The sequence below is a fragment of the Lissotriton helveticus genome, chromosome 6 (genome assembly GCF_964261635.1).
Source record: "Lissotriton helveticus chromosome 6, aLisHel1.1, whole genome shotgun sequence".
NCBI lineage: Eukaryota > Metazoa > Chordata > Amphibia > Caudata > Salamandridae > Lissotriton > Lissotriton helveticus.
The window spans coordinates 1,092,054,640-1,092,081,608 of NC_136067.1; the positions used below are offsets into that span (position 1 = coordinate 1,092,054,640).

General features: G+C 44.3%; 1 protein-coding gene across 4 annotated transcripts in view; it reads left to right on the top strand.

Annotated features, from left to right (window-relative positions):
• Positions 1-26,969, top strand: part of BIRC6 (baculoviral IAP repeat containing 6) — a 2,208,279-nt gene that overhangs the window by 254,421 nt on the left and 1,926,889 nt on the right. For all 4 annotated transcript variants that reach the window (XM_078648748.1, XM_078648749.1, XM_078648751.1 and 1 more), the window contains exons 7-8: positions 2,302-2,524; positions 2,600-2,760. In XM_078648748.1, the coding sequence (XP_078504874.1) occupies positions 2,302-2,524; positions 2,600-2,760 (384 nt within the window). The remainder of the gene's footprint in view (positions 1-2,301; positions 2,525-2,599; positions 2,761-26,969) is intronic.

The window sequence follows — 26,969 nt, forward strand, 5'->3', positions numbered from 1 at the left end:
GCTCCCTTTGTTTCCACCAGGCAGGCCTGGGCTTCCCAAAATGGAACCCATGGTCCTCTGTGTAATGTACCAGGGCTGGCACTTCTGCACTCGGCATACATTCACAGCACACTCCACTGTCCATTACTATTGTGCCCATGTACCATGCTACTGCCTGCATTTCCACATACAGCACACGCACTCAGTCTGCGCATGCTGTTCAATACTACAGTCTCTCTGTACTGCACCAGGGTGTGTCACTTAAAACACACTCTGCCAGTGATCACACATTGCACAAAGTTCCACAGTGCACCTTCTGTTTCTTGTCTGTGTTGCGTGATCACATGCATTCAGCACATGTTGTCAGCAAGCATGCACTTCCACATCAACCTGATGTAGCCCAAGAGCGAGTTAAACATACAACTGTGGAACTTTAAAAAAAAAAGTCAGTCCGTAGGCCTCACTCAAATAACAGGGTGAAAAGGACCTGATCACTACTACTGATCAGTACACACGTTATGCTGCCACTATAGACCTTGTGCTGTTTAACTCCTGATGAACGTAGTAGCCTTCCGCCATGGAGGGCAGCGCATTAGGCACCCCTCCCCGTCCAACAAAACGTCAATCCGTTAGATAAGCCTGTGCCGTAGCGCACACAATTGATCTGTGTTTGCCTATGGCAAAAAAATAAACATTAGGGATCCACCCAACAATACAGTTGGGGCACACAAGGCAGGGAGTACACTTCTTTACCATGCAGAGGACTTTTCCTTCCCATAATGTCATCCTTTCTGACACTATGCACCAGTCCAGGTTTTTACTCCAGTTGTCAATTAAAGTGGCCATGTCCTGCCTGAGTATAAAATATGTCTCTTTGTGCTACCACAAAGGCAAGGTTTGCGGAAGCTCAGAATGTCCCCCCCCCCACCCCCATTCCAGAAACCGCTATATTCGGGGCAGCTATCCTTCCTAAAACTGAGGTAACTTATTGTATTTTAATACAATATGACAGAACGGTTACTTTTGGTCGCATTCTCTAATAGACTTTGTTGCAGGTGAGGAACCCAATAATTTAATGTGGTTCTAAAGTAATGGACTCGGTGTAAAACGTTTAAGTTGATTCCCTATAGCAGTCTCCTTTGGGTACATAATAGCCAATGGCAATTTTTTTTTCTTTCATCTCCCACGCATTCTTCTTTTTGCAATTCAGTTTGGGGAACACATGTTGTGTATTAGTTAGCTTTTTTGTGTCCTGGACACTAACTTCTATTCAAAAGTCTTGGTGAGCAGGTGATTTTCGATGGGTGAAGTTCCAGGCAACTCCTTCCCTGACTTAAAATACTGTTGCAGAGCATGAGATAACTGGAGGTACCTGAACAATTTTGCTTTAGACATCATGTGTTCCTGAAAAAGCTTGGTAAATGATGGATTGCATTTGTTTCCCATATATCCAGAGTATTTTATATTTATTTTAATTCTCATTGTCTAAGTTGTTGTAGACTACTAACCTCTTATTAAGGTACCTAGCCACAAGGGACCTGGGACAGGTTGTCCAAACAGCTGTGGCCCTCCCACCTTTATAAAATGAGGAGGAATCCTTTACTCCTCCAGTTTGCCTGGTCCTCTTCGGTGGTGGTTCTTAGTGTGACTGGAAAGCCCTTTCAATTTTGAGATTTAAATTAGATAATACCTGCCTATATTGGGAACGGATATGCCACCATTATAAACCCCTTTATGTACTGCAGATAATAAAATCATTGCACTGGCACCATCCAACACAAAGTGTGTAAGTTCACCTATTGATATGAAGAAGCTTTTAGGGACCTAAGAAGTCTTAGTCTGTAAAGCAATTAAGAATTTAGGGAGCCCAGTAATTTTTAAGAGTGCATCTCTAGCAAGACAAAATAGTGGGTGGTGCCGCCAATCCCAGGAGATCACTTCACATAAAAATGCCCCTTGGCTGATCTAGACTGCAATCCTAAAATAAAAGTCTTGTTAGTAACATACACTCATAAGTACACTGTTCTTTGGCGCTTGTAAAAGGAGGCGTACTGTGTATTGTTGACCCCTACACATTCCTGGGATCTGGCATAGGCTTAATTTTGAATCCAAAATGCATTACAGGTAGATAATGTTTAAAGTCTGTACAGTAGACTGGTTGCTCGGTGGTGATGATGATTGATTGAGCTGTGTTGCGACAGGAGTAGTTTGAGTTTATATGTTTTTACTCCTTGTCATATATTCTCTCATTATTGCCCATAACGTTGGGACGCAATATGACCTAATTGTTGTCTCATTGTCTTTCTTCCTTGGATGCATTAGGTCGGAACATGAAAGGCATTCCCCCAACTGTCCGTTTGTGAAAGGTGAACACACACAGAATGTTCCCCTTTCTGTTACTCTAGCAACGTGTCCTGCACAGTTCCCCTGCACAGATGGCTCAGACAGGATATCCTGCTTTGGAGTAGGAAGTTGTCCTCATTTTTTAGCAGCTGCAACAAAACGAGGAAAGATCTGCATATGGGATATTTCCAAACTTATGAAGGTATTTACATTTTTATCAAGTTAAGTGTAATTTCCATGTTAGGCCTTGTGCATAATAGTTTCGTTTTTTATGTAGGTTCACTTAAAATTTGAGATAAATGCCTATGATCCAGCAATTGTGCAACAACTACTATTGCCAGGAGAGCCGAACTCCGGAATTGAAGCAAGGAGGCCAACACTGGCATGGCTAGAAGAATCTTCAAGCTGCTCAGATATACCTAAATTGGAAGGCGACAGGTATACATTCATAAATAGTAATACCTTATCTGTGTGTTGAGTTTCATACAGTGCTTTTGCCATTTACAAAGCTTCATTAATAATGTGTTGTGCAGGACGATTTGTTTTTATTTTATGGAATACAGTTTATCCATCCCTCTGAACACACTTAAAATAAATCCTGACTCATTTGCACATACACATTACATAAGATGTGCATATACAATGAATTTGAGAGCCTGTGCAGCAAGTGAGTTAAAAGGGGTAAAATAATTTGCTTCTGTGCTTCACTTCACTATTTTCTTCCGAAATATTGCCCCTTGAGATTTTTACCAATAGACTTAGCACAAACATCTTCTGTTAAATTCTGTTTTGTAGCAACTTTATTTAATTTTTTTGTGGTGGAGTTGGTACAACCTCACAAATAAGGTTAAAAAGAAAATAAATATGCAGGACTTAGTACAGCACTGAAGCTCAATGGTGACTTAACAGTTGAACAGTTATCAGCCTCTGCATCATTGTTTTCAGAAGATTAAGTTATTACGCACTAGTTTATTTAAAGGGCATATATAAGAAGCTTCTTTCGTCCCAAGATGATCCCTTTTCATACATGTCTTAAAGGACATTCAGCGCTTATGAAATGTATGCAATCTATTGCATGCATTAGCTGAAATCTCTCATTGCATATATATTCCTTATTTTCTTCCACTATATTATGTTGGTTGGAGGGTCTAACTTCCGAATATGGGCTAATCTGAATTTTATTGGCAAAAGTACATGTGAAAGAAACTCTCCCCTTAATATTGTAAGTAGATACTCTCACTGCCCACATCACATAACAGAACTACAGGATGTAGTAGAAGATAATACTTGTAATTGGTTTAATACATGGCCACCACATATGCATTAGAGAGCGTGCTACCACATTACTTTCAACACAAATCTGAGCCGCCAAACATAGCAGTACATCTTATAGGGGTTAAATACCACCTTGTAATGTTCTTACATGAGTTTCCTTTATGTGGAAAGAAGACAAATAATGTTTCTTCTCTCAACCATATATTAAACCATGCTTGAATATTCAGATATTTTTCCCTGTTGCATATACAGGTATTTTTCTGTTGTTGTCATAATGAGTCATGTACTGCTAATCGGTGTGTCGACGTTAGATTTATTTGGCAGCTATAGAAGAGGTTCTCCACCTGTTTTCTTGTCTCTGCCCCCTTCTTAATTCTTTCTTGAGCTTATCTGCTGCATCAACTGGGCAAAGCAAAAATTCAGTTTAAAAGGTTATGCAAAGACATTTTTACTTACTGGTTTTCCATTCGAAAACAAATCTTGTAACAGGGGCAGATTGAGTGATCACTGCTACTAAAGCCACATCTTGAGAACCATTTGAAAATTCAGGGTTAAAAGGTATTTAAGACATTGGGGATGGAAATGTTGTCATACCCCTTTTCTAACAAAAAAATCCAATAACTGGTCCTATTGACATAGAAACATTAGTCTACAATTTGAAAATCTGTATCTCTGAGGCAATTATAGGAGAATATGCCACAAAGCTAATCATACTTTAAAAGCAAGTAGGGTTTCATGCTTTGGGGATAATCAGGGCCACTGTAAGTACTCAATGCTACAGTATTCGCTACACATGCCACATAATCCACACTTCTATTCACAATTTACAGATTTTAACAAAAAAATAGTTTTCAGCTCGGGCTGATCAAATGTTATTACAAATGCTGCCACATGTGTTGTTGCACAGTGGCAGGCCCTTAACAGCACAGTGGCAGGTCATGTCTCAGTAGCCGATTGCTGTATTGAAGTGTTAAAATTATACTAACTATGTGAAACCCTTGCCTATATAGAATAAACATGTATACAAAGTACAATAGTGATGTAAAACAGCTATGTGCTGAATTACGCTGCATATTGTGCCTGCATAATTTAGTTATCCCCAATGCATAATTTTGCCTCCCCCACATCATAATTCCAGTGGTTCTAGTGATAGTTTCAATCAAGTACCAAGTTCATGTGTGCCGCATAGATCTAAAATTCTACATTAGGAAAACCTAAACCATTATGAAGTGAGAGTTTAAAGTGTGAAAATAGACATCCTTGGATTTTGATCATTCCCCCAAAATTGGTTTGTGTATTACAACAAAAGAGGAATGGTCTTATGTAGATGCAGGAGGTTTTCATACTCTTGATTATAGATAGTCTTGAGATTTCAATCTTGATGCCTCTCTATAAATACAGGGATTCTTATGATTACTTCTAACCACAGATTTTGCATTTTATTAATCTTCCCAGGTGCGAGACTGGAACCTTTGCAATAGCTACTGCACCAACATGTCTCTGTCACAGCTCTGACCTGCATCCTGACATGATTACAAAGGATCTAAAGGATCTAAATATATACGCCACCACTGCCTCAGCAGCCTATGCTGCTGGCATGTTTGATTATTATATATTACACCTGGTGCGCTCCACTGGAGTTTTTGTAGACATCCAAGCATCATTGATGGATATTCCCTTCGAATGGGTCAAACATTTTGTTGAGAAAGTTGATGCAATCTTTGAGCACAAAAACAAATAGGGGAATTTTGCCTGCTACAAAGTGTTTTCATACTCACCCTGACAGTTCTACGTGCAGTACTGGAAGTTCAGAGGTTACTCTCAAAGTTCACTTTTTTCTAGAACAGCCTTGGCAGTCCACCCAGCAGCCAGTACATACTTTTTGTGGCACTACAGGCAAAGACTATGCCAAAGGGGAGAACAAATGAGAAGCAAAGAGTCATACCTGAAAGAAAACACCTGGAACCAGGAGAATAGACATGCAGTGGTTCCTAGTTGGGTGGGGGGTTAGGGTGACATCACATGTTACTCATTGTTTAAAAGAAAGAATTGCGCAAAAACGCATATTGGCCGTTGTCAAGGCAATTGTCCTTATGTATCCTTAATAAATTCCCTGTTATAAAAAATGGGTAACATTTGAAAAGTGAGGTTAGCACTAACACTAATTCTCTTCCTACTTTTCTCCAGGTAACACTTTCAACATCCTTTATTTTGCTTTTTAGCTGTTCCTGGTCCTTTAGGGACGGAATCCAATGTTGCCTACTCTAGTGGCACTCTTATAACTTCTCACCTATGGGTCCTCTGATAATCCAAGTTAGTTATGCTCCTCCTTTTCTGGACATCCTTTTTTTCCACTCAGACGTTGGGGGATCAGACCAGAATCCTCTCAAAGAAGGTGGTGATATTACTTCCCACGAAAACAGTCAAGAGTGTTCTAGGGTCAGAACACGCATTGGGTTACTAAGGTGCTTCCAGGTTCCCAAGAGTAACGGGGGCTTGAGATGTATGCCTGCTCTCAGGTTTCTGACTTCGTTCTTCAAGAAGATCAAGAGGATGACCCTGACACAAGTTCTGCTGTCCTTGGGCAACAACAATTGGATGATGTCCCGCAGATCTGCAGCACACGTACTGTCATGTACCAGTTCTGCAATCCCATAGGAAGTATCTTTGTTTAGTTGTGTTAGCTGCCTACTTCCTGGTCACCATTTTCCTTCAACGAGTTCAAATCTCCTCTTCGTCCTTGGTAGAGATTGACATTATTCAGAGCAATCTTGGACGCAGTCACCTTGAAGGTCTTTCCTCCTCTGCAGTGAGCCAGTAATATTCTGACTAGGAATCCGATAATTTTGTTCCATATGAAAGCTACTGTTCCAGCTTGACAGCCCTAAAGTCATTTGGTCTTTTGACGTCCTACATCATCCTGGTGCCTTATGCTAGTTGGCATTAGTATGCCCTTCAGTGGAATTAGCTTCTACTGTGGACCCTGCACTGGCAGCTTTTTTCAAACAGGACCCATGTCCGAGGTGGCTCAGGAATTCCAGTGGTGGGTGCCAGTCCAATCTGCAGCAGATCTTTCTCGTTGCCCCTTGCGAAGATCAGTTATGATCAGTGCTTCATCTCGCCATTGGTGGGGTTACCTTCACACTGTGGAGCTTGGAGTACTTTGGCCTCTGGTAGATATGTGCTGTCATATCAATCTTCCGGAGCTGTGTGCCTTCCGACTGACTCTTAAGGTCTTTCTGCCTTCCCTCGCGGGTAAGATGATCCAGGTTCTAACAGACTATGAGATCACTGTGGTATGTCAACAAGCAAGGTGCTGTTGGGTTACATGCTCTTTCTGGAGGCATTGAGGCTATAGCACTCAGTCCCGAACTTTTTGTGATCCTCTGAAGACCACTCATCCTAGAGTCTTCCTGAAAGTCACATAAAGATTAACTCAGTAGGCCTTATTTTGCTGATCACTAGTGGCATCTGTAGCTGGAGATGTTAGGGGACATTTGCATTCAGTGGATTGCACAGTTGGTAGATCTTTCTGCCAGATCCGAAAATGCTCCATGCCTAGTGTTTTGTGCTCTTCAGTCCTCCTTTTGCGGATTTCAACAAGACACATTCTGCTTTCAGTGGGACTTCTATCATGATCTACCTGATCATGTGGATGATGGAGAAAAGTCCAATGGAAAAGTGCCTAGCGCATTCTAATAGTGCTTGATTGGGCCTGTATTGTCTGGTACTCTTACGTCCTGACCACGAGAATAGTGCATGATTTTAACGCAATCAGCTGAGAGGTTTAACCCAAATGTTATTAGTGGTGAGTGTTATTCTGGCTACCTGACACTAAGTCTAAAAAATCAGCCCATTGGGCTAAGATTATCTCCTGCTGAGAGGAGAAGCTGGTTGAGTTATTTCATGGGAAAATGTCTGAATCTTTTTGTTTTTACTGTTTGTAGCCCAGCAAGGCTTTTCTGTGAGAATTGTTCAATGGTATCGTTTTTTTGACATTTCTTTGGTTGCTTTATTAGGTCTTACACAAATCATCAGTTGTTACTTGGGTATATTTCTAAGCTGATTAGCTGGGATGTATTTGAACTTGCTGAAATATTACTTTATCCACATTAATTACAATGTCATAATAATTAGATGTGGCTTATAATGTCTTGACATAATAAAGACTATGCATAATTAAACTGGGTTCACGATTAATTGTTGATATGAGGTCTGGTCAGGGAAGCACACATTACTACGTTTTTGGTTCTCCTGTTACAGTTTAACTTAGTATGAGTTATATTGTGACACAGATGAAAAAACAAAACGAATTTAAATTTTTGACACTGTATTGTGTTTGACTTAAATGAGAATGTGTAATCCGTCTCTAAATTTGTGTGATAGCCGTAGTTGAGCAGTTGCAGTTTTTTACACCAACACGAACTTGCATAACCTGAAACCTTGATAATGATATTGTAGAAAAATTATGGTTAACGTGACATATGTAGGTATTGAAATGAGAGAAGAACTAATGTTTAAAAATGAAAAACCCTGAAATACGCCAGTCCAGTCCAGTTAATGAACTAACTATAACTTGTCCCGTTTCGCCAGCAGCAAGATGGCTGCTCCTTAGGCGAGCTATGCCAGCCGAGCGCAATATCCTGCATCATCCTGCTCGAGTAAGAGGAATCAGCTCGCACATCAGGTGCGCCTGGCCCCGCAGCACTCGGGGAGTCCATTGTGCTGTGCCTCTTGTCAATCGGGCGCTCAGCGGTGCCGAAATTGCTTGACTGGGGCTGGGCTCCTGAGGGTCACCATTTTCTCCTGGTCCACGCGGCCTTCTGTCTGACCTGTGCAGAATATCGGCCGGCGGCTGGTGCGGCGTGTCTGTGCCAGGCGCGCAACACCCATTGGGCTCACGGGGGCTTCAGTGTCCCCCCCCCCCTCCCCTCTTATGTGTGTCAGCCCGGGCAAAGACAGCTTCGCGGGCTGGCGAGCATCTAATTGCAGCTGCACCGAGTACTTAACAGGTCTTTAAAAGACCATTAATTGTAAATGAAGCTTTTGTTGTGTGTTCGCTCATTCTTACAGCCACTCTGTCTGCGGTTGGAAGAATTAACCCCCCCCCCCCCCCCCCCCCCCCCCCCGAAATTTGGCTCTAGTTGCCCGCCTGGTCTGTGCCACATTCCTTAGGCCCTGTTGGGCCTGGCCGTGTTTACCGGGTGACGGTGGGGTCGCCACCGGGTGCGACCTATGGGCCCGACCAGATCCTGAACCCCTGCTGCCGTGAAGACCACGCGGTCTCTCCTGCTTGGCCCGACTCCGGCCCTGTGTGCCCCGGCTGGCGGGGCGCATATCTGGGCTTAGGCTTGGACGATCCTGCCCGAACCCTACGCTACATCTAACCACCCAGTAAGGAGCGGAGGTGATGGGAGCCCCATCCCAGCGTGAGACAGCTCATCGCAACATTGCACACTGCGCCCTCAATCTGCTTACTGGACCCATTACAGTTGCCACTATATCTGTTCTTCACCCGCTGTGCTCCTTTGCCGGCATTGCCTTCCCTCCAATGGGCCGATGGAGAGCCTGCCCTGAGACTGGCGGCTGACCCCTGCCTCCCCGTGCTGCTGCTGATCCACGGGGGGCACCGCGGCGTCCAGGTTCTGGCCTGAATTGTGTGATAAACCACTCCCCCATTTAATAAAGCGCCCTCCCGTCTGTGCCAGTTGCGGGGCTTCAGAGTTGGTAAGGAGGTGCTCACTCACCTGGTCTGGGGACTTGTGGCACCTGCTCTCCTCCCTGGCTTGGCGTCTGGGGCGATATACAAAGGCATCACATCGTCCCCCCTACTTGCCATTCCCCATCGGGCTGCCGTTAGCTCTTGCTGTGATCTACTCCGCCATCTACGTGCTTCCTCCGCGCTGAGCACGCTCTGGAGCCATCTGCTACTCAACAACACAGTGGCTTTGGGCCCTTCAACTCGTCATCTGTCATGGGGAAGGCCGACGCAAAACAATCCAAACTCATGTTCGAGGCCCGCAGGGGTGGCAGGTTGGAGGAGTCATCCCATGATGCTGGGGAGCGTGCCACGCAGACAGGTACCACGGACTCCCAAGACGACAGCATTCGCTCCATGCTCCTTGAGGTAAAATCCAGTCTTAAAACTATCAACGCGAAGATTGATAATCTCACTTCCAGCCTGGACCAGGTAAACCAACACATGGATTCACATGATGCCTGCATTGAGCAGGTTGAGGCTAGGGTCTCGGATCTGGACTATGCAGAGACAGCGAACAAACAAACTTCTAACCAGCATTGGGATAGCCAGTAGGTCTCGCTTTTGGGACCTTATAAGTATTTAGTTATGTATCTCAATATCCTTGGTGCAACAACATGAACTGTTGCATGGCTAAACACTTATAAGGTCCCAAAGGCTAGACCTATTGGCAATGACAATGCTTGTTTTGTATGTCGACATGATGCAGGCTACTAAAAGTCATTAAATATTAATACAACTGTCAAATAACCGCTCTAAATAATAATTGGGGGCGGCGTCTTTATTTTTTGGTATTCTGCTAACATTTTTGGAAGCAAATGAATTTCATAAAATTCTGCGCAAGATTTGATTCTGTATCTGAGTGGGTGGACTGATGGATACACATGTAGTCAGTGTCTTACCTACATGATCCAGTTCTTAAGCTTAAACCACCTTTGACCTTTTGACATCACAGAAAGTGGCACCACACAAGCTGAGCCAGCGCCGTCACTATGACGACATGAACCACAGATTAAACGTGAGGCAGGTGTTAATTCCATGCACAGAAAACGATCTCCCGAATTTTTGGTGATAAATTACCCCAAATATTGTCCATTATTAGCAAGGGTATCTCTGAGAAACCGTTTTTCTCGACTCAAATCTTGCATGGTTAAATGACATTAAGGTATTGAATGAAAATGACTGAAAAGAAATTAAAAGAACACAGTTGCGACTTTTGGTAACATTTTGCAACAGCAATGTTTTTGAGGTATGCTCGAGATAATATATATTTTTTTAATCTGCTGTAGTGAGGATTTTGCAATAACGAGGTGAAAGTGATTGGCTGATATTGGGGTAATGGCTCCAGGTACAATACATTGAATCCTTTAGGGGAAATAGAAATTTGATAGTAGAGCAAAAGTGATAAAGTGATGCAACTCTTCTGATGGTCCTAGAAGAATTGTTCACCATTGTTTACTCTGATAAGCAATTCTATAGTACTTCCTAGCATGTTAAACCTCAAGACCATATGAGGGTTTTGACTTCTTGCCATTTCCACACATCCGCTAAGAAGGTCACGTTGAACTGCCCTTAATGCAACACACTGCATGGGCTTTTCCGTAATACTGTTAAGACAGCTGCATGAAAACTAAAATGTCAAACTTTGGCCCCTCTTGAGGAAGAATGGCGAAATTCACCCCCACCCTCATCTTTACATTATTTTATTTGATGCCAGTGGTGAATACAGTACAGATTGGTGCACATTTCATCATGTATTCTATGTGCTTGGCAAGTTGTTCTTCGTTCCCATATTTTGGCACAACTCTCCATCATATTTTTGGGCATCTGTTAAAGGAAATGCCTTACTGTGCTCACTGGCACAGAGGGAGTTACAACACACGTCTACCCCACCAATGACATCTCGGGAAGTATCCTCACATGAGCTGAGGGCAACTGGCCCGACCAAGTAGTTGGGCATTTGGCTTACAAGAGATATTGAAGAGCTGTGGAAAGAAAACTACGGCAAAGCAATGGACTGGCTCGAGTCCAGAATTCTTATTTGGAAAACACTCCTGCTCTCCCTCGCTGGGAGAATCTCTATCGCCAAGATGGTAGTCCTGCCTAAATTCTTGTACCTATTTTTAAACATCCCGATGCCACTCACATCCCAATTTTTGCAGAGACTACGCTCTAATTTGATCGCACTCTTCTGGGCAGATCGCCAACCGCGCATTGCATACAACACACCGACACTGCCCTTCTCTCGCGGTGGGATGGGTGCCCCAAACTTCAAACTGTATGCATACTCATCCCAAGCCAGTTTTCTCCACTTGTGGTTACACCCCACACCGTCGTGGTAGAAACCGACCTTTCCTCCCTGTGGCCAATACAGATGGCCATATTCCTCACTTACACGGCCCCAAAGGGCCAAATCGACACGGTGGAATGCATGCACTGGGCCTGGGGTGGAATTCGCAGACACACAGGAAGTAAGATATTATGTGCTCCACGTGATTCAATTGGCGAACAATCCCTCATTCCCACCACTACAGACGACTAGTATGGCGCACTGCGTCGCTTCACAAAGGTATTAATACCAATACCGATCTGTATCCCAATGGTCAATTTATTACCCTCCCAGAAAACGCAAATACACTAGGTAAATTACTATACTTTCAGATCAGAGCTACATGCAGGGATGCTAACGCCTCCTTTCCCTAATCCCCGTCCTCATGCGCTGCACTAGAATATATTCACACTGTTGCTTCTCCATGCAAGCTGATTACAAGACTTTAGGCACTGACTCTCACAGCTTCCCCATTTGACAGTGAGCGGGCACGACTAGCCTGGATGTCTGATCTTGAAGATGTCCCCAAGCCTGAACAATGTTGCAATCAATCTCAAAAACTCTCTCCGAACTATTGTTTACCCCGCATACATTTTAAAAAATATCTTCATAGATTGTATCGCACGTCCACAGCTCTCCATAAAATGGGACTGACTGCCGAAGCTAACTGTGAGAGAAGCTTCGCTCCCAATGCATCGTTTGTGCACTTCGTCTGGACGTGCCCCAAGATTGCATCCTTCTGGCCAGACATATGCTGCATCACAACGACATCCTCGGACACCCTTACACCAGACCACATGACTTGTCTCTTGGGGTATGTCAGGGAGATTCCAGATGCCAAACGACGACTGACTGCGATGCTGCTGATACTGGCCCGGCGTAGGGTGGCAATTCACTGGGGCTGAAAGCCGGCACCATCCCCCAAGGCCTGGTTTGCAAACGCTGCACGCTGTCAGACCTATTTCACAGAGTACTGGAACCTAATGCCCCTTGCAAGTCGACCACATGATATATGGATTTCCCTGATGACTTCTTTTCAGCGGACTGACAAAGACCCTTACAACCCGGACAATACTACAGCAGACCCATGTGTGTTAATGCTAGTTATGGCTGAAAATGATATAAACCTTTATATCTGATTGAGACATCTAGCCGCAGATTCCTTAACTTAGAATATCCCCAGGCGTCAGACTGGATCCGGAAAACTTTCTGCAGCAGCACCTCTGCGCACCGAGGGTGGCGCCGCACGGCTCTGGCCGACGTCCACGGACGTGACGTCAGCGGAGCTCTTTTCTACCTGCAGGTGGAGGTCGAGTCGCCTTCAGGCCGTGCCCAGATTGAGTCCCCTCTGGAGGTTCACGACATCGATGCGACGCTGTCTCAGCATCGGTCGACGCTGGTGCCGGCGCCTACCGCTCCTCTGTTAAGAGGATGAAATCCCTCTGGGCTCACCGTGCCTGGGGTTGTTTCTGTGCCCTTTGGTGCAGGTAACAAAATAGGAGGCCCCCCAGGGGTAAGGATATAGGCAGGTTGGCGGGTGAGAAAAGCAGAAGAGAACAGAACTAGGAAACCTGCCTTTAGCGTTTAAATGAGGTCCTACAGGAGGATCCTAGAATGTGGATGGAACCAAAAGCCTACCACTCAGAACCAAACATCAGACCAATCCATTATGAAATGTTGTTTTATGTAAATTTATTATTAATTTTCATGATTTTTAAAGGATATGTTTACTGATATTACAAAATATACAAACAAGAAGATTCATCAGGTTTAGGTTAAAACATATATATATACAACATCACGAATACTGTCCCACACATCCCATGCAACTCTCATACTAAAACTTCCACATATTCCAAGAACAATCACACAACCAATCTTTCATACAGCAGACACAATAAATTCCACTAGTACTTAAACGCCATCTCGTGAACGGATCAAATATAATTCATTACACACAAAAGGTGATTTGGCAAATGCAACGAATAGGGATTAATGGTGGGATAAACAATCCTGTTGTCTACAAGACCACGCCGACGCGCGTTTACGGTGTATCGACCCCAGAGGGCCGCACATTCGTTATGGCGACAAAGTACCACAGGGAGAGGGACTCAATATCTGAAAATACAAAATACACAAATAGGTATATAGATTCATAAATATCTACAGACTTAAAATACATAGAGTCTGATGTATAGCATAACAGATAATTGTTTCTTTCTCTATATACGGTTCTGGATAGGCGGAAGACTTCAAGAAGGATACATAATTCTATATATTTTTGAAAACTTAAGGAACAAGGCTCTTGACGGGCTGGAAAAGCAGTTCTTCAAAAGAGGCATATACTATCCACAACATCACATTCTTCATCACATTCTTCATCATAATACTCATTCAGTCTAAGCAAGTGGTGCACTCTAGGGGGCTGTTTGGTCAGACCCAGGGAAGTAGTAAGCAGCTTAGTAAGGTAGATTATGGGGGGGGGGGGGCGATTCCTCACATCCCTCCAGAGGCTCTACAACTACATTTAAAGCCAAGAGGGCAGGTACAGCAAGTCCTTCTAGCACTTACCTTTAAGTAACAGTCATCAGGCTCAAAGGCAGAGCCATCTATTCTTTCACGCCGAATTCAAAAGGTGGTCTCAAGGGGGAGAACTTTCCCTGAGATCAATAGCAGTGGTGTCACAGGGCTCGGCAGTTCTGCAGGGTTCTTCAATAACTGCGTTCAGGTCTAAAATAGCAGAGAGAAAGGATCAAAAGGGGGGGGGTCGGATGACCGGTGCCCGTGTTTCCATTCTGTTAGTGGGCTACAGATAGTAGGGTTAAACTAAGTGTCTAGGAGTGGTAGAAATCACTGCACACAGTGGTTAGTTCATTGGTGGTAGTTCGGAGATGGACCCTCTAAATATGTACACACACTCTAGGGTGACTACCTGTAGATATCTAAAGCCGAGTAGGCCCCCAGAGGTCCCAGAAGTTAGATCTCATATCTACCTGTATATCACCAAGGACGTATTCCCCAATAAGATTTCTCGGGCGTGAACCTTCAATTCTTAGGTCTATGTAATTTATAAAACTGCTTGAAGCCACACAGGATAAAGTGGCAACCTAGGATAAAGAAAAGTACACAGGGTCGTCGGTTACCCACTGATTTCTCTCTACGTGATATGGGATCGTATTCTTACAGCATTGTCCTATTAGGTCGACCGGTAGAACACCTGCCAGGGAGTCGTTCTATCTCAAATGGTTTAAGGCAAAGTAACACTTATGCGGACGGGGTACAGCGGTCCTAATGTACGGAGAATTTAGATCCAAACAGAAGATGGCCCTAGAGAAGGGCCTCTCACGTACCCGTCCCCCTTCCCAGTCTCGTCTATATACCTGTGAGCTTTCATTGGTTGTGGATCCAAGGAGTGTCTTGACGGTAAAGTCTCTATTTAGGGCTGTAGGAAGTCAGAGGGCGGAACAGATTCCATGCTGATAGTGCTCTGTAACAAGAGATATACATGGAATGACTAATTAGATAAAACGGCCCTCATATGGAATAACCACACGATATCAATAGTCTCCATTTAGTTAAAAAGTAAAGCCTTTTCTGCCCCTTGGTGGGTCTTTTTCTTTCTTCCGCTTCTGCAGTGACTGGTTCTACCCTCCATTCTCCTGGATGGGTGATAACTTCTTGTACTTCAGCCTTGTCTGAACGTGCCTATAGGCGATGGCGTCTTCACCTTGTACGTCTAAGCTGTCCACTGCCTTGTGCCCTAATTTTCTGGGCCTTTCCCAGACAGAGTTTTTTCTATTTCCCTGCTGCTTTCTGCGTAGGTGTTTTCCACGTTTCTGCATTGGGTTGCTTCCGTAACACTCTCAGGAGAAGTGTTGTCTTCAGGATGCTCGCTTTCTTGGGTGGTCTGGTCTCTTCATCCTTAGGCCATTACGTTGGTCTTGACTGTTTCCACTTTCGTGTCCTGCTCCATCTCCTCATCTGTCTAGCGGGGGACCGTGGCTCCCCCCGGACAGGTGGCTAATGTCGCTTACGGATCTGGCCATTGTCCTGTCCAACTCTACTTCACCATGACTGTTGGTACTTATGGCGTACCCTTGTCTTGTCTTATGCAACACATTCTTTTTAGATGTGTATTTTTTTAAATATATATCTGCTCTGTGCTCTTCCCACAGCTGCGTCGCACAGACAACGTTCCTTTCTGCAGTGTCCGTGGTCTTCCCACCGGTCTGCTCTTGGTACGAGCTCTTGTGTGTGTATCCGGCTTGCAGGAAGACCCTTTTTGCCGGTTGCCTGCCTTGTAATGAGTCCTTCACATCTGGGCTGCTCATGCTACCCTACAGGGCGATTTCCCTATACTTGGTGTGGTTCTGGCTTCCACATGGTATGCTTAAATGTATTCCTAACGTCCACATGAATACCAGTCTTACTGTGGTCCTGTTCTGGGTGCTTCTGCTTGTTGCCGTCAGCCTTCTCACATGTCTTTTTGAAAGAGCAACTGCGTACTGCAGTATCTTGTGTTTCTAATAATGCCGATACTTTCTGGCCATGGGTCGGCATCCTGCCATTACTGCCCCACGTATCTTAGCTGGTGCAGTTTCAACAGTGCTTTTTTCCACTGTTGTGCATACTTTACCGATATGTGACGACTGTCATACTGTTTTGTCCTCTCTCTGGGTCTTGCTTCCTGTCGATGTATCGGATCCTGCGGATCCATCGGACCCTGGACTCAGTTCTTCTTCTTTTACGAAGCTATGAACTCTCACTCTTGCATCGGCGCTTTTGGCTCTGTGCTTCTTTCTCTCAACCCGGCATACACACAAGGGTTTTGTGTTGTTATTCCACAGCTTGTGGTGCCTTTGCCTCCTATTGTTTTCCACTCTTTTCAGAGCTTCGTGGGCTGTGGTGGCATTGCTGTCCCCACTGTGTTTCGTCACCTTGTTGACAGCGGAGTTCTCTTTGAAACTTGGTGGGGTTCAGTCGCAGACCCGCCTTCTCTATGGGTATGGCTTTGGTATCTATTCTAAGTTAAGGAATCTGCGGCTAGATGTCTCTATCAGATGAACGAGTTACTCACCTTCGGTAACTATGTATTTGGTAGACACACAGTCTAGCCGCAGATTCCTTAACGCCCACCCATCCTCCCCATTCTGCGAGGACCTTTTCAGGTTGGGTTTTCTGCATTCGCCTCCCTTCGGGTGGCTTTGTCTTTCTGCGGGGTAACATCTTCCACTTCACTCCTCAACACTGGATGCTCCATTCTGTTTTGCTGGCTGTACTACACCCACTATAGTGTTTGGGTGGTCTACTCGTGTGACATGTGTCTTTTTACATCCCTACGACCTAAGTCGTCCAGTGTGGGGTCTACTCATGTCCTAACCCCCCCCCCCCCCCTTTTTCAATCATCTTGGGGTATTTCACCTCTCTGGCGGTCCATTGGTTTGGAGTCTGTTGGCTCTGCCTCAGTCTATAGGTCTCTTACAAGGGATACAAAGTCCCTTCTGGTGCCGACTTGTGGTCCATTGTCATTGCTCATGTGTTCCGGGCTTGTTGCCCATCACTGTTATATATTGTGGTTGCAGACTTTCTGTCGTCTGCCATGATGCTTTTTCACATCTTCTTCTGCCTCTGGGGAGGGATTAGCCTTCGCTTTTGCGGGGTCCATTATGGTGCTGTCTTACCATTAAATTTCTTTTTCAACTTTTTCGCACACTGTTTCCATACTCTCACAGTTTTTGGTGGTGGCTCCGCATTGTGCTGCGGAAAAGTTTCTCCGACGAAACTGACATCAGCGCGCCGATGGTGGGGGGGGGGGGCTCGGTTTCATATTGTTCCGCTGACTTCACGTCCGTGGACGACGTCAGAGCGGAGCCGCCCTCCGGCGTGTAGATGTGCTGCTGCGGAAAGTTTTCCGGATTCAGTCTGACGTCTGGGGATATTCTAAATTAAGGAATCTGCGGCTAGACTGTGTCTCTACCAGATACATTGTTACCGAAGGTAAGTAACTTGTTTGTTAGTATGATACAGTGAATTCTGATGGATTAATCCTGCAGGTCATTCCTATGCTCAGTATTTGGAAATGTTATCATGCTGGCTACCTCTAACTGGCACTCCTCATGTATCCACTCCAAAGATGCTTCAAATTACTGTACCTTTCAATGCATAACCTGCATCGCTTATTTTCCTAAATAAAGTTCGAAAATAAAAACTATTACTTGTCCCCTGTCATGCAGTGCTCAAGACCTCATATCACATTAAACATCACTCACGACATGTTAAATGACATCATTGATTACATCTCTAATGACCTCATCCATATTACTGCTATTCACGTGACCCCATAACCCTTTACATCATTTTAAAAAAGAAAGCAGTTCGTAAAAGGCTTACAGCCATACAGCATGAAATTACTGTGTACACATCTGGTACATAGAATGGAAATCCTGTAAGCCTTGTTTGCTAATGGGCTTGTGCACTCTGAGGGCATATGCGCCATAATTCAACGCATATGTTGCAGAACCTGTCTCATAGAATCGCAAACCTCAGGTGCACCAGTATTGATATGGAAAGCTATGTCAGTGGCAACAGTTGGCAAATTGTGTACTGGCTGTTTTGGCGTTGCTCGTTTCAAGTACCAATATTGAGAGGGCCTTTTCACTGACAAACGTTTACATGGGAAGGAAAGTGCGAGGGCACATGATGTAAGACCCTTTATGAAGAAGTACTGTATGGTGTACTATGAAATGAAATGAAATGAAATGAAAAGTAGATTTATAAAGCGCGGTTGCTGCCCAGGGGCGTCCAAGCGCTAGAGACCAGAAAGGAAATAGCTTGACAGAGGTAACTTGCTGAAATTACTGAGGGGGGTTAAACAGGAATGTCTTCAGCTGTTTTCGGAATGAAGAGAGGTTGGGGTTGGATCTAAGATGAAGAGGGAGTGAGTTCCAGGTCTTGGCGGCATTATAGGTGAACATCCTGCAGCCCGCCCTTGCCTTTTTTATTCTCGGAGCTATAGCCATGAAGGCCTGGCTAGATCGAAGGTTTCTGCTGGGTTGGTACTGTTTTACTAGGTCGCGGGTAATCATAGGACCTGTGTCCCAAAAGGCCTGATGGGCAATACACAGGGCCTTGAAGATGATTCTCTGGCGCACTGGTAGCCAGTGCAGGCTGATCAGTCCAGGTTTGGCTGATAGTCTGCGTGGAAGCTGTAACAGTGTGCGGGCCGCACAGTTCTGCACTATCTGTAGTCTACGCAAGGTGTACTCCGGGGCGCCAAGGTAGAGGACATTGTTGAAGTCTAAGCGGGACTGTATCAGACCCTGGATGGCCACCTGCTTTGCCTCCATAGGTAGAAGAGGGAGGACTTTCTTTAGCATCCTAAGAAGGCCAAAGCAGGTAGCCGAGAGTTTCGTAGCCTGGATGTTAAATGAGAGGGTCTTATCCAGCCACACCCCAAGGCTCTTAATGTTGTCCTTAGGTACTGGAGGGGTGCCTAGACAAGGGGGCCACAAGGAGTTGAAAAAGGTGGGCTTTGAGGGGCCCAGGAGCATCAGCTCCGTTTTGTCCCCATTGAGCTTAAGGGATGACGAAGTCATCCAGCCCTTTACCTCCTCTAAGCACTTTATTAGCCCACCTGACGACGGCAGGTCGGCCTCCTGCGCCAAGGAGACCACCAGCTGGGTGTCGTCCGCGTAAGAAATGATCTTTACCCCAAATGGACGAACAACCTCAGCCAGTGGTCTCATATAGATGTTGAAAAGCGCAGGGCTTAAGGAGGAGCCTTGTGGGACTCCACACCTCAACGGCTTACTCATGGACACTGTCTCTCCATCAAATACTTGAAATGATCTGTCACTCAAGAAGGATTTGAGCCAAAGCCAAGCTAAATCCACTATTCCGACACTCGAAAGGCGGCTCAGCAGGGTGTCATGGCTGACCGTATCGAATGCCGCGCTAAGGTCAAGGAGGATCACTTCCACTGACCCCCCTGATCTAGGATTTTTCTGGTTTCCTCGGTGACTGCTAGGAGGGCAGACTCTGTTCCATGTCTGGGTCTAAAACCCGTCTGGGTGGCATCTAACAGCTGGTTGTTTTCAAGAAAATTCACCAGCTGGAGATTGATGTACCTCTCAAGGATTTTGCTCACCCAGGGGAGCAGAGAAATTGGGCGGTAGTTGCTAAAGTCAGAGGGATCCAGATTTTTTTTTTTCAGCGGTGCTCGGACCATGGCCCGCTTCCAAGCGGGAGGGACAGTGCCAGAGGTGATGGATGCGTTCAGGAGGTCCATAATGGTTGGTAAAGTGACCTGGGATGCTAACATCATGACATCTGGAGGTGCCGGGTCACATGGAGACCCAGATTTTACCTTGCGGGCCACGGACTCCAAGGTTTCAAGGTCTAGAGGGGGGGGGGGGGGGGGGGGGGGAGTGGTCCAGTGTTGGTAGGGGTTCTGATAAAGTGTCTCCCAGATTTGTTTGGTCCTGAGCTATGGGGACCATGGCTGTAGAGGGGAAGGATGAGTAGATTTTATTAACTTTTTGGTGGATAAATTCTGCCAAGTCGTTTTTACCTCGTGCAGGCTAGGAGATGGAAGTTTTGTACGTTTTTTTTTCAGTGTTTGAAAATTTTCCTTAGGTTTGGATTTTGCTAGTATGATTTTATCAGAAAAGTATACAGATTGGGCAGCTTTGACTTCGGCATTGTAGGTATTAATTGCCTCTCGGTATTGGATTTGTTCCTCCAAAGAGTAATCTAGACGCCATTGTCTTTCTATTTTCCTGCATTGGCGTTTCTTTTCCCTGAGAGCCTCTGAGTACCAGGGGGCAGTTTTATGGGAACGTTTCAGCGTTATTTTACTCAGTGGGAGAGTGGCTTCAAGGGATTGTGTGATCCAGTCTTCGTAAGCCTGGTTGGCCAAACAAGGATCCTCATTGTAGAAGGGTTGATCACTTGCGAGCCTACTTGCCCATTCATCGGCTGGTAGCCGCGCCCAGGATCTGGCGTGTCTTATCGTGGGTCTTACGGGGGGTGGCTTAAATGTGGTCCAGGTAAAAGGCACCAGTAGATGATCAGTCCACGGGAGGGAGATTGGTAGCCCAACCACAAGGTCTGCACAGTTACTGAACACAGGGTCCAGTAAGTGGCCCCTAGCATGAGTTGGGGTCTTTACTCGTTGGACTAATTGTAGAGCAGCTAGGTCGTCTGCAAGTGTCGTAGCTGTATGGTCCTGAGCAGTATCAAAATGAAGATTGAGATCTCCTAGCAAAGTATAATTGGAGGCAGTGCTACGCGTTCAGCCACAATCGAAGGAAGGAGATTGTGGAACTGTTTGGGGGGGCCCGGGGGGCGATATATTACTGTTCCCGAGAAGCAGTTATTAGGGGAGAGTTCCAGAATAAAAGCTAAGCTCTCGCAATCTGGAATTGCTTCCGGGATAACTCGACAGTGGAACTGCTCTTTATATATAATGGCTAGGCCTCCTCTCCCCTCAGGACGATCCTGCCGGATAATTTGGAAACCTGGAGGGAGGGCTGTCACCAAGACAGGGTCGGAGTCCGTCGCGAGCCACGTTTCAGTAAGAAACACTGCATCTGGCATGCGTTCCTCTAACAAAAGGGCAATTTCCACCCTATGTTTAGGCAGGGATCTGCAGTTTAACATAAACATACAGTACTCCTGTTTCGTATCTTGGACCTGCTTAGGTTTGAGAGCTAGTTTACATTTTGGACAGATATCTGGGAGCTCTATAGCATGATAACAGTGCAAGCCACAATCAGTTCCTAAGGGCCTTATGCTGCGGAGAGTTTCCGCGCTATATTGTCTGATCTTTTGTGGCTGAGATGTAAGGGGTATGGCCCTCGGCCCGGTCCAGGCGCGGACGGGCGCGGACGGGCTTGCCTTAGGCACGCCTTCGGCGCGCAAACGGCGCGCCCGCTGCGCTAGTCCGCTACGCGTCCGGAAGATGCACATGCTAAATGCTAAGCAGGGAGGGGGGGTGTGTGGCCTGACAGTAGTGGGCGTGGCCTATGTGTCCCGGGGAATGGCGGCAACAAGAGAAAGTGTCCCGCGGCAGAGCTATAATCCGCTGCGCGGGGGTTCCCAGGGGATGGTGAAAGGTGAGTTTTGTATTAAAATCAGAACAAGAATACACTCAAAGTTTTTAAAAAATCGGCAAGCGACTCTCCCGGCTTCCGCCTCAGGAGGTCAAAGGTCTACTATAATCTTGATTTGTAAAAATGTATTTGGACCTCATATACACTGTCCTTACACTGTCTATATACCATACACTTACACTGTCTATATACCATACACTATCAGTGCAGAAAGCAAGCATGAATAAAAGCAAAACATTCCATTAAATCAGAAAAACACTGTTTCTGTTTTTAATGGCTCAAAAATGTCTATCCACTGATAACTAGTTTTCTAAGGTATTGAAATCACTGGAGAGAAACACTAATTACCCCCCCCCCCCCACAACCAGAATTTACCAAAAATAGAAACTGAAAACAGTAAAGCCTTCTGATGATGAATTTGTTACTCCCACTGCTGGGAAAAAGCCGCAATCCCATTCCAGGATTACACATTATAACACACCAAATCAAGGTTTTCTTAGTAGTCTCACAATCAAAGACGTTGCTAATTGTTTCCATTCAGAAAGCCATGTTGTACTTCATGTGCCTCTGATGACACACCGTTCTCTTTTGCTTCCCTCAACTGCAAACCAAAATCTTTAACTGTCTTGAAAGCATTTGTTCCTGTCGTCCATTGTACTTTGAGTAACCAGTAAAACTGAAATCCTCTACTTCCTTTCATTCTTTGTAGTTGAGCTTATATAGCGCACAGCTACCCGCAGTGGGTGTCCCGGCGCTTGCTTAGGGAACCCTTCCTGGTATTCCCCTGTGAGATAGCAGGGTATCCACAAGGTGAAAGTCAGGCATCCCGCCGCGAGGGGCCGTTGTGGAGATTAAGCAAGCTATTGCCCAGAGTCGCAGAGTGTGAACCCGTGAGTCGAGGAGGCACCGGAGCGAGAATTATCGAGTCCGTGGAATTTTTAGCCCAAGACCCGCCGAGGCGGGGAATTGAACCCTGGTCCAGGACCGATCTCAGCTTCCGGGTCTGCTGCCTCTAACCCCTGAGCCACACTTCTCCACTTTAACCTACCTCTTTCTCAACTCTTCTTCTTTCCCATTTTTGCGTACTGCTGATTACCACTGATGAAATAGTCACTCATTCCTTTAGCACCAGAAACCTTGGCATGCCGTTAACCCCCACTGTAAGGCAGCAAGTGCCCTATTCACAAACTGCATTTTGTGGTGCTTAAAGTAGCAATACAATAGTTCTACTCACATACTACAAAATACAGTTCACAAAGCTACAGCCTTAGACCTCTGCACTACCTATCTTTTCTGTGCGGAAATAATCACCACAGTGTCAGATATTTCTGTATGCCTAGTTACAAGGATTAGTGATAAATGTGGGAGGGAAAATGGGTATAATTGCTACGAAAGTGGGAGGGTTTGGGACAAAATTAAGGACGGGCTTGGACAGGGCATGCTATTCTAAAACACGCCCACAAAAAAGGAAGACAACTACAATTCGCAATAAAGCACTTCTAAAGTTACTACAGCCTTAAAGAAGTCAAATTAAGCTCAGATGTACTCCAGCCCATCCTTGGTGTAAGTCGAGCACAAAATATAGCTAGCCTCTGTTACACTAACCTGAAAACTAGTGGAGTCTGGGAATTAAAATAACACTCCATATCAACTAATGGTAAATTAACTACCTTATTTTGACATTTAGAATTTTCTATATTTACTTTATGTAAGCAAAAAACGAATCAAATGTTTAAAAAAAAGTAAAGGTTTTTAATTAATTTAAATATATAACTTATAAGCCACAGGCCCTGATAAGATAACAGGTGATCTTTTGAGACCTAAAGCAGTATGGGTACCTTATGTAAATTTGCTCTGAAATGCTGTGGCAGCAGGTGCACCAATACCTGGAACATGGAGAGGGGCTGAAATAGTTCCTATTTTTAAGAAGGGCAGTCAACAAGATCCTGCTAATCACAGGCCAATTAGCTTAATAGATACCTTCCAAAAGGTTTTTGCAAAACAGGTTCTAATTAAGCTTAATAATTGGATGGAAGAAAATAGCATCCTGACTCAATACCAAGCGGGCTTTAGAGTAAGAACTTGCACAATTAATCAGGTTTTTAGGCTGCTATGCATAATGTGTAAGTAGATCAAGCTAAAGGGAGGACGTTGGTATATGGCATTTATAGATCTGAAGTCTGCTTTTGACCTCATGCCAGGGACTCTCTCTGGAATTCTTTAAAAACCCAGGAAGTGCCTGAAGATTTTCTGGTGCAGATAGTACGGCTACACAAAGACAACCACGCAAGAGTCAGATGGGGATCTAGGGGTGAACTTACGGAAGCAATCTCAATGAAAAGGGGAGTAAGGCAGGGATGCGTATTGGCACCTACCCTGTTTTTACTATACGTAAACGATGCTGTGGAACATCTTCGGGATTGTAAACACGACTCCCCAAATCTAGAAGGGGTGCCAATACTGTTGCAGGGATTCTGTACAAACACAGAACTATGCACCAGATTGTAGGACCTTGGTGTATCGGGACTGGGTCATCCTACCACTTAAGTACCCACAAGCTCAGGACCGACTAGCTATAGTGTCTCGCTTGCTCTACTACTCACTGTCTGCGAAACAAATGATTAGACACCCCAGAACACAACACTCCCAGATCTCACAGGAATCGCAGTAACAAGACACACCTTTTCGCTCTCACTCTTGTACTTGTCCACAATAAAATCTGACAGAGGCCCAAAATAGTTTAAAATATTTATTTCAACTAACGTGTCCTTACATGCAGTATACATGCCAAAACAAGCAGGAAAATGCACAGTACAGTCAGCATAGCAGCTAGTCCATATATCATGAAGGGAGATGTCATCATGTAAAGACAATAGAGCCTAACCTCCCTCCCTTGCCAAGAAACAGCATTATTATATATTAGAAGATCTCTGGGCTTTGTCAGCAGACTCCATACCTTGTCTATAGATGGTTGATCAACATCATTGTCGCTCTTCTCCCCGGAAAGGTCCCTCTCCAAGGGTGTGCTACCTATTTGTGTATTCTAATAAAACCAAAGTGCGTTTGTCCAAACAACAGCTGCATCAATATGTTTTGTGTAAGGGCTAAGGCCTGGCCAGAACACAATAACAAGGGGCATTCATTGTTCGACCTTGCACATAAAGTTCAGTAAAAATCCCAGAAACATGCAGAGGGTAAACACAGCGATAAGTTCACATGTGAATACAGCCATAGAAATGATTGCAAAAAATAAAGCTGTGTAGTAATGTACGCAAAGCAGGAGGCAGGCTGTAGCGTGCTCATGCTAACTTAGTGAAGATGACAATGTCCCTGTGGGCCACGTGACAATACCTGTATTACTGATGACACAATCTTTATATCACAGACACTTAAGGAATTGCAAAAGTTACTAGATTCTTTCAGCAACTTTTGCACCATAAAAGGCCTTGAAATCAATTCAACTAAGGCTAAATATATGGTTGTAAAACCACGCAAGTCTTCCAAGAAAAACATCACTGTTCAAAAACCGAAATTGGAGTATGTGGCCAATTTTAACTATCAAGGCAATATATTAGACACCAAATTGTCCTGGAAACCACATGTACATAAATGCAAAGTGGTCTGGCTGCAAAACTCCATGTCATTTTTGAAAAAGTAACAGGCAATGACATCAAAAGCAGTGTTTCCAGCCCAGGAAGTTTACAAGTATAGGGCACAATCCGCAACCCTCAATGGTGCAGAACTTTGGTTTGGGGGTTGTGGGGGAGGGGGGGGTGTAACTGTTTGAGCATGCTTACAACAGAGGAACATGAATTCATTAGGATGTTACTCCACCTACCAAGTACGCGCATCTATGATTCCAATAAATCAAGATTCTAATATTGGGCGAATAGAACACCAAGCCATATTAAGAACTGTGTTATTCTGAGTCCGTTTGTGGGTCATGCAAGAACTCAAAAGTTACAAAGAGGTATTCATTCAAATATTGAGTCTTGACCACCGTTCAGCACTCTTAGATTCATCATGTCGTAGCTGGTTTTTACAAATCAGGCTTAAGCTGCTTTTGGGATGCTCCTTTTTTGTTAACAGTTCAGCCAAAAAAAGTCCTGAAAAGCTCTTATTGGAAGTATATACAAAGTAGCGTCCATCATTGCCCTAAAATAGGAATGTTTACATCACAGTTCCTATGTATTAAACCATTCTCTGTCTTTAAACCATATCTGGACGAAATACAACCGCAATTAGCCAAGTCATTGTATATGAAGTTCTGCTTCGATGTTCTCCAGATCAAATGTAATACATCGAAATAGCTATGTAGTACTGTTCATACCAGGGAGGTTTACTGTACATTATGCTCATTAAATGCTGCAGAAAATGTTTCCCATATGCAATTTTCTGCCCAGCATATGCTACATCAGGGAAAAATGGATTAAATCTATCTGCCGTAATATGGGAACCAGAAAATATCTAGAAGCAATAAGAATCTTAAAGACCGATACGTCCCAGCCAATTGTTTTCAGTCTTAGCAGAAATCTATTTGCTGTGAACTTAGTACGCAAGGGGAAGGTTTTGAAGTTTTGGCCAATAGTTGATTGATTTTTACCACCAATCTTTTAATTCTGTACTGTTTATATTTATGTATGATGAGCTAAAAAAATGATCTAGCGGTTAATTTTTGTATTTTGTTGTGTAGTATTTTTATTGTTTGTATGCTTTTTATGATTTTTAACCGAAATAAAGGCTATCTTATCTATCTATAACTTATAAATAAGTTTAATAAATGTTCAATAAACATAAATATTACTGAGGTAATTTTTTCCGATTGTTTAATAGTAATATTTATAAATATATTTAAATTAACACATTAATTTGACAGATTATTGTGCTGTACAATTGTATGATTCCCAGGTTTTATATTTGAAATTATATTCCATTAATATTATATGTCCAAATATCTTAACATTTTTCTTATTTTAAAATATTGCATTGTATTATATTTCATTATATTTCCCTATAATGTCCCAGGGCGAGAGCTCCACCTACAGGCAAATGTATTACTAGTTATTTAAAACTTGTAAATTACACCTAGTTGTAAATGCCCGCTTAGAAATGGTTAATGGCAGAGCAGTGGAGCGATACACCTAGGTGTAGGAGTAAATTTACTTGCGAGCAA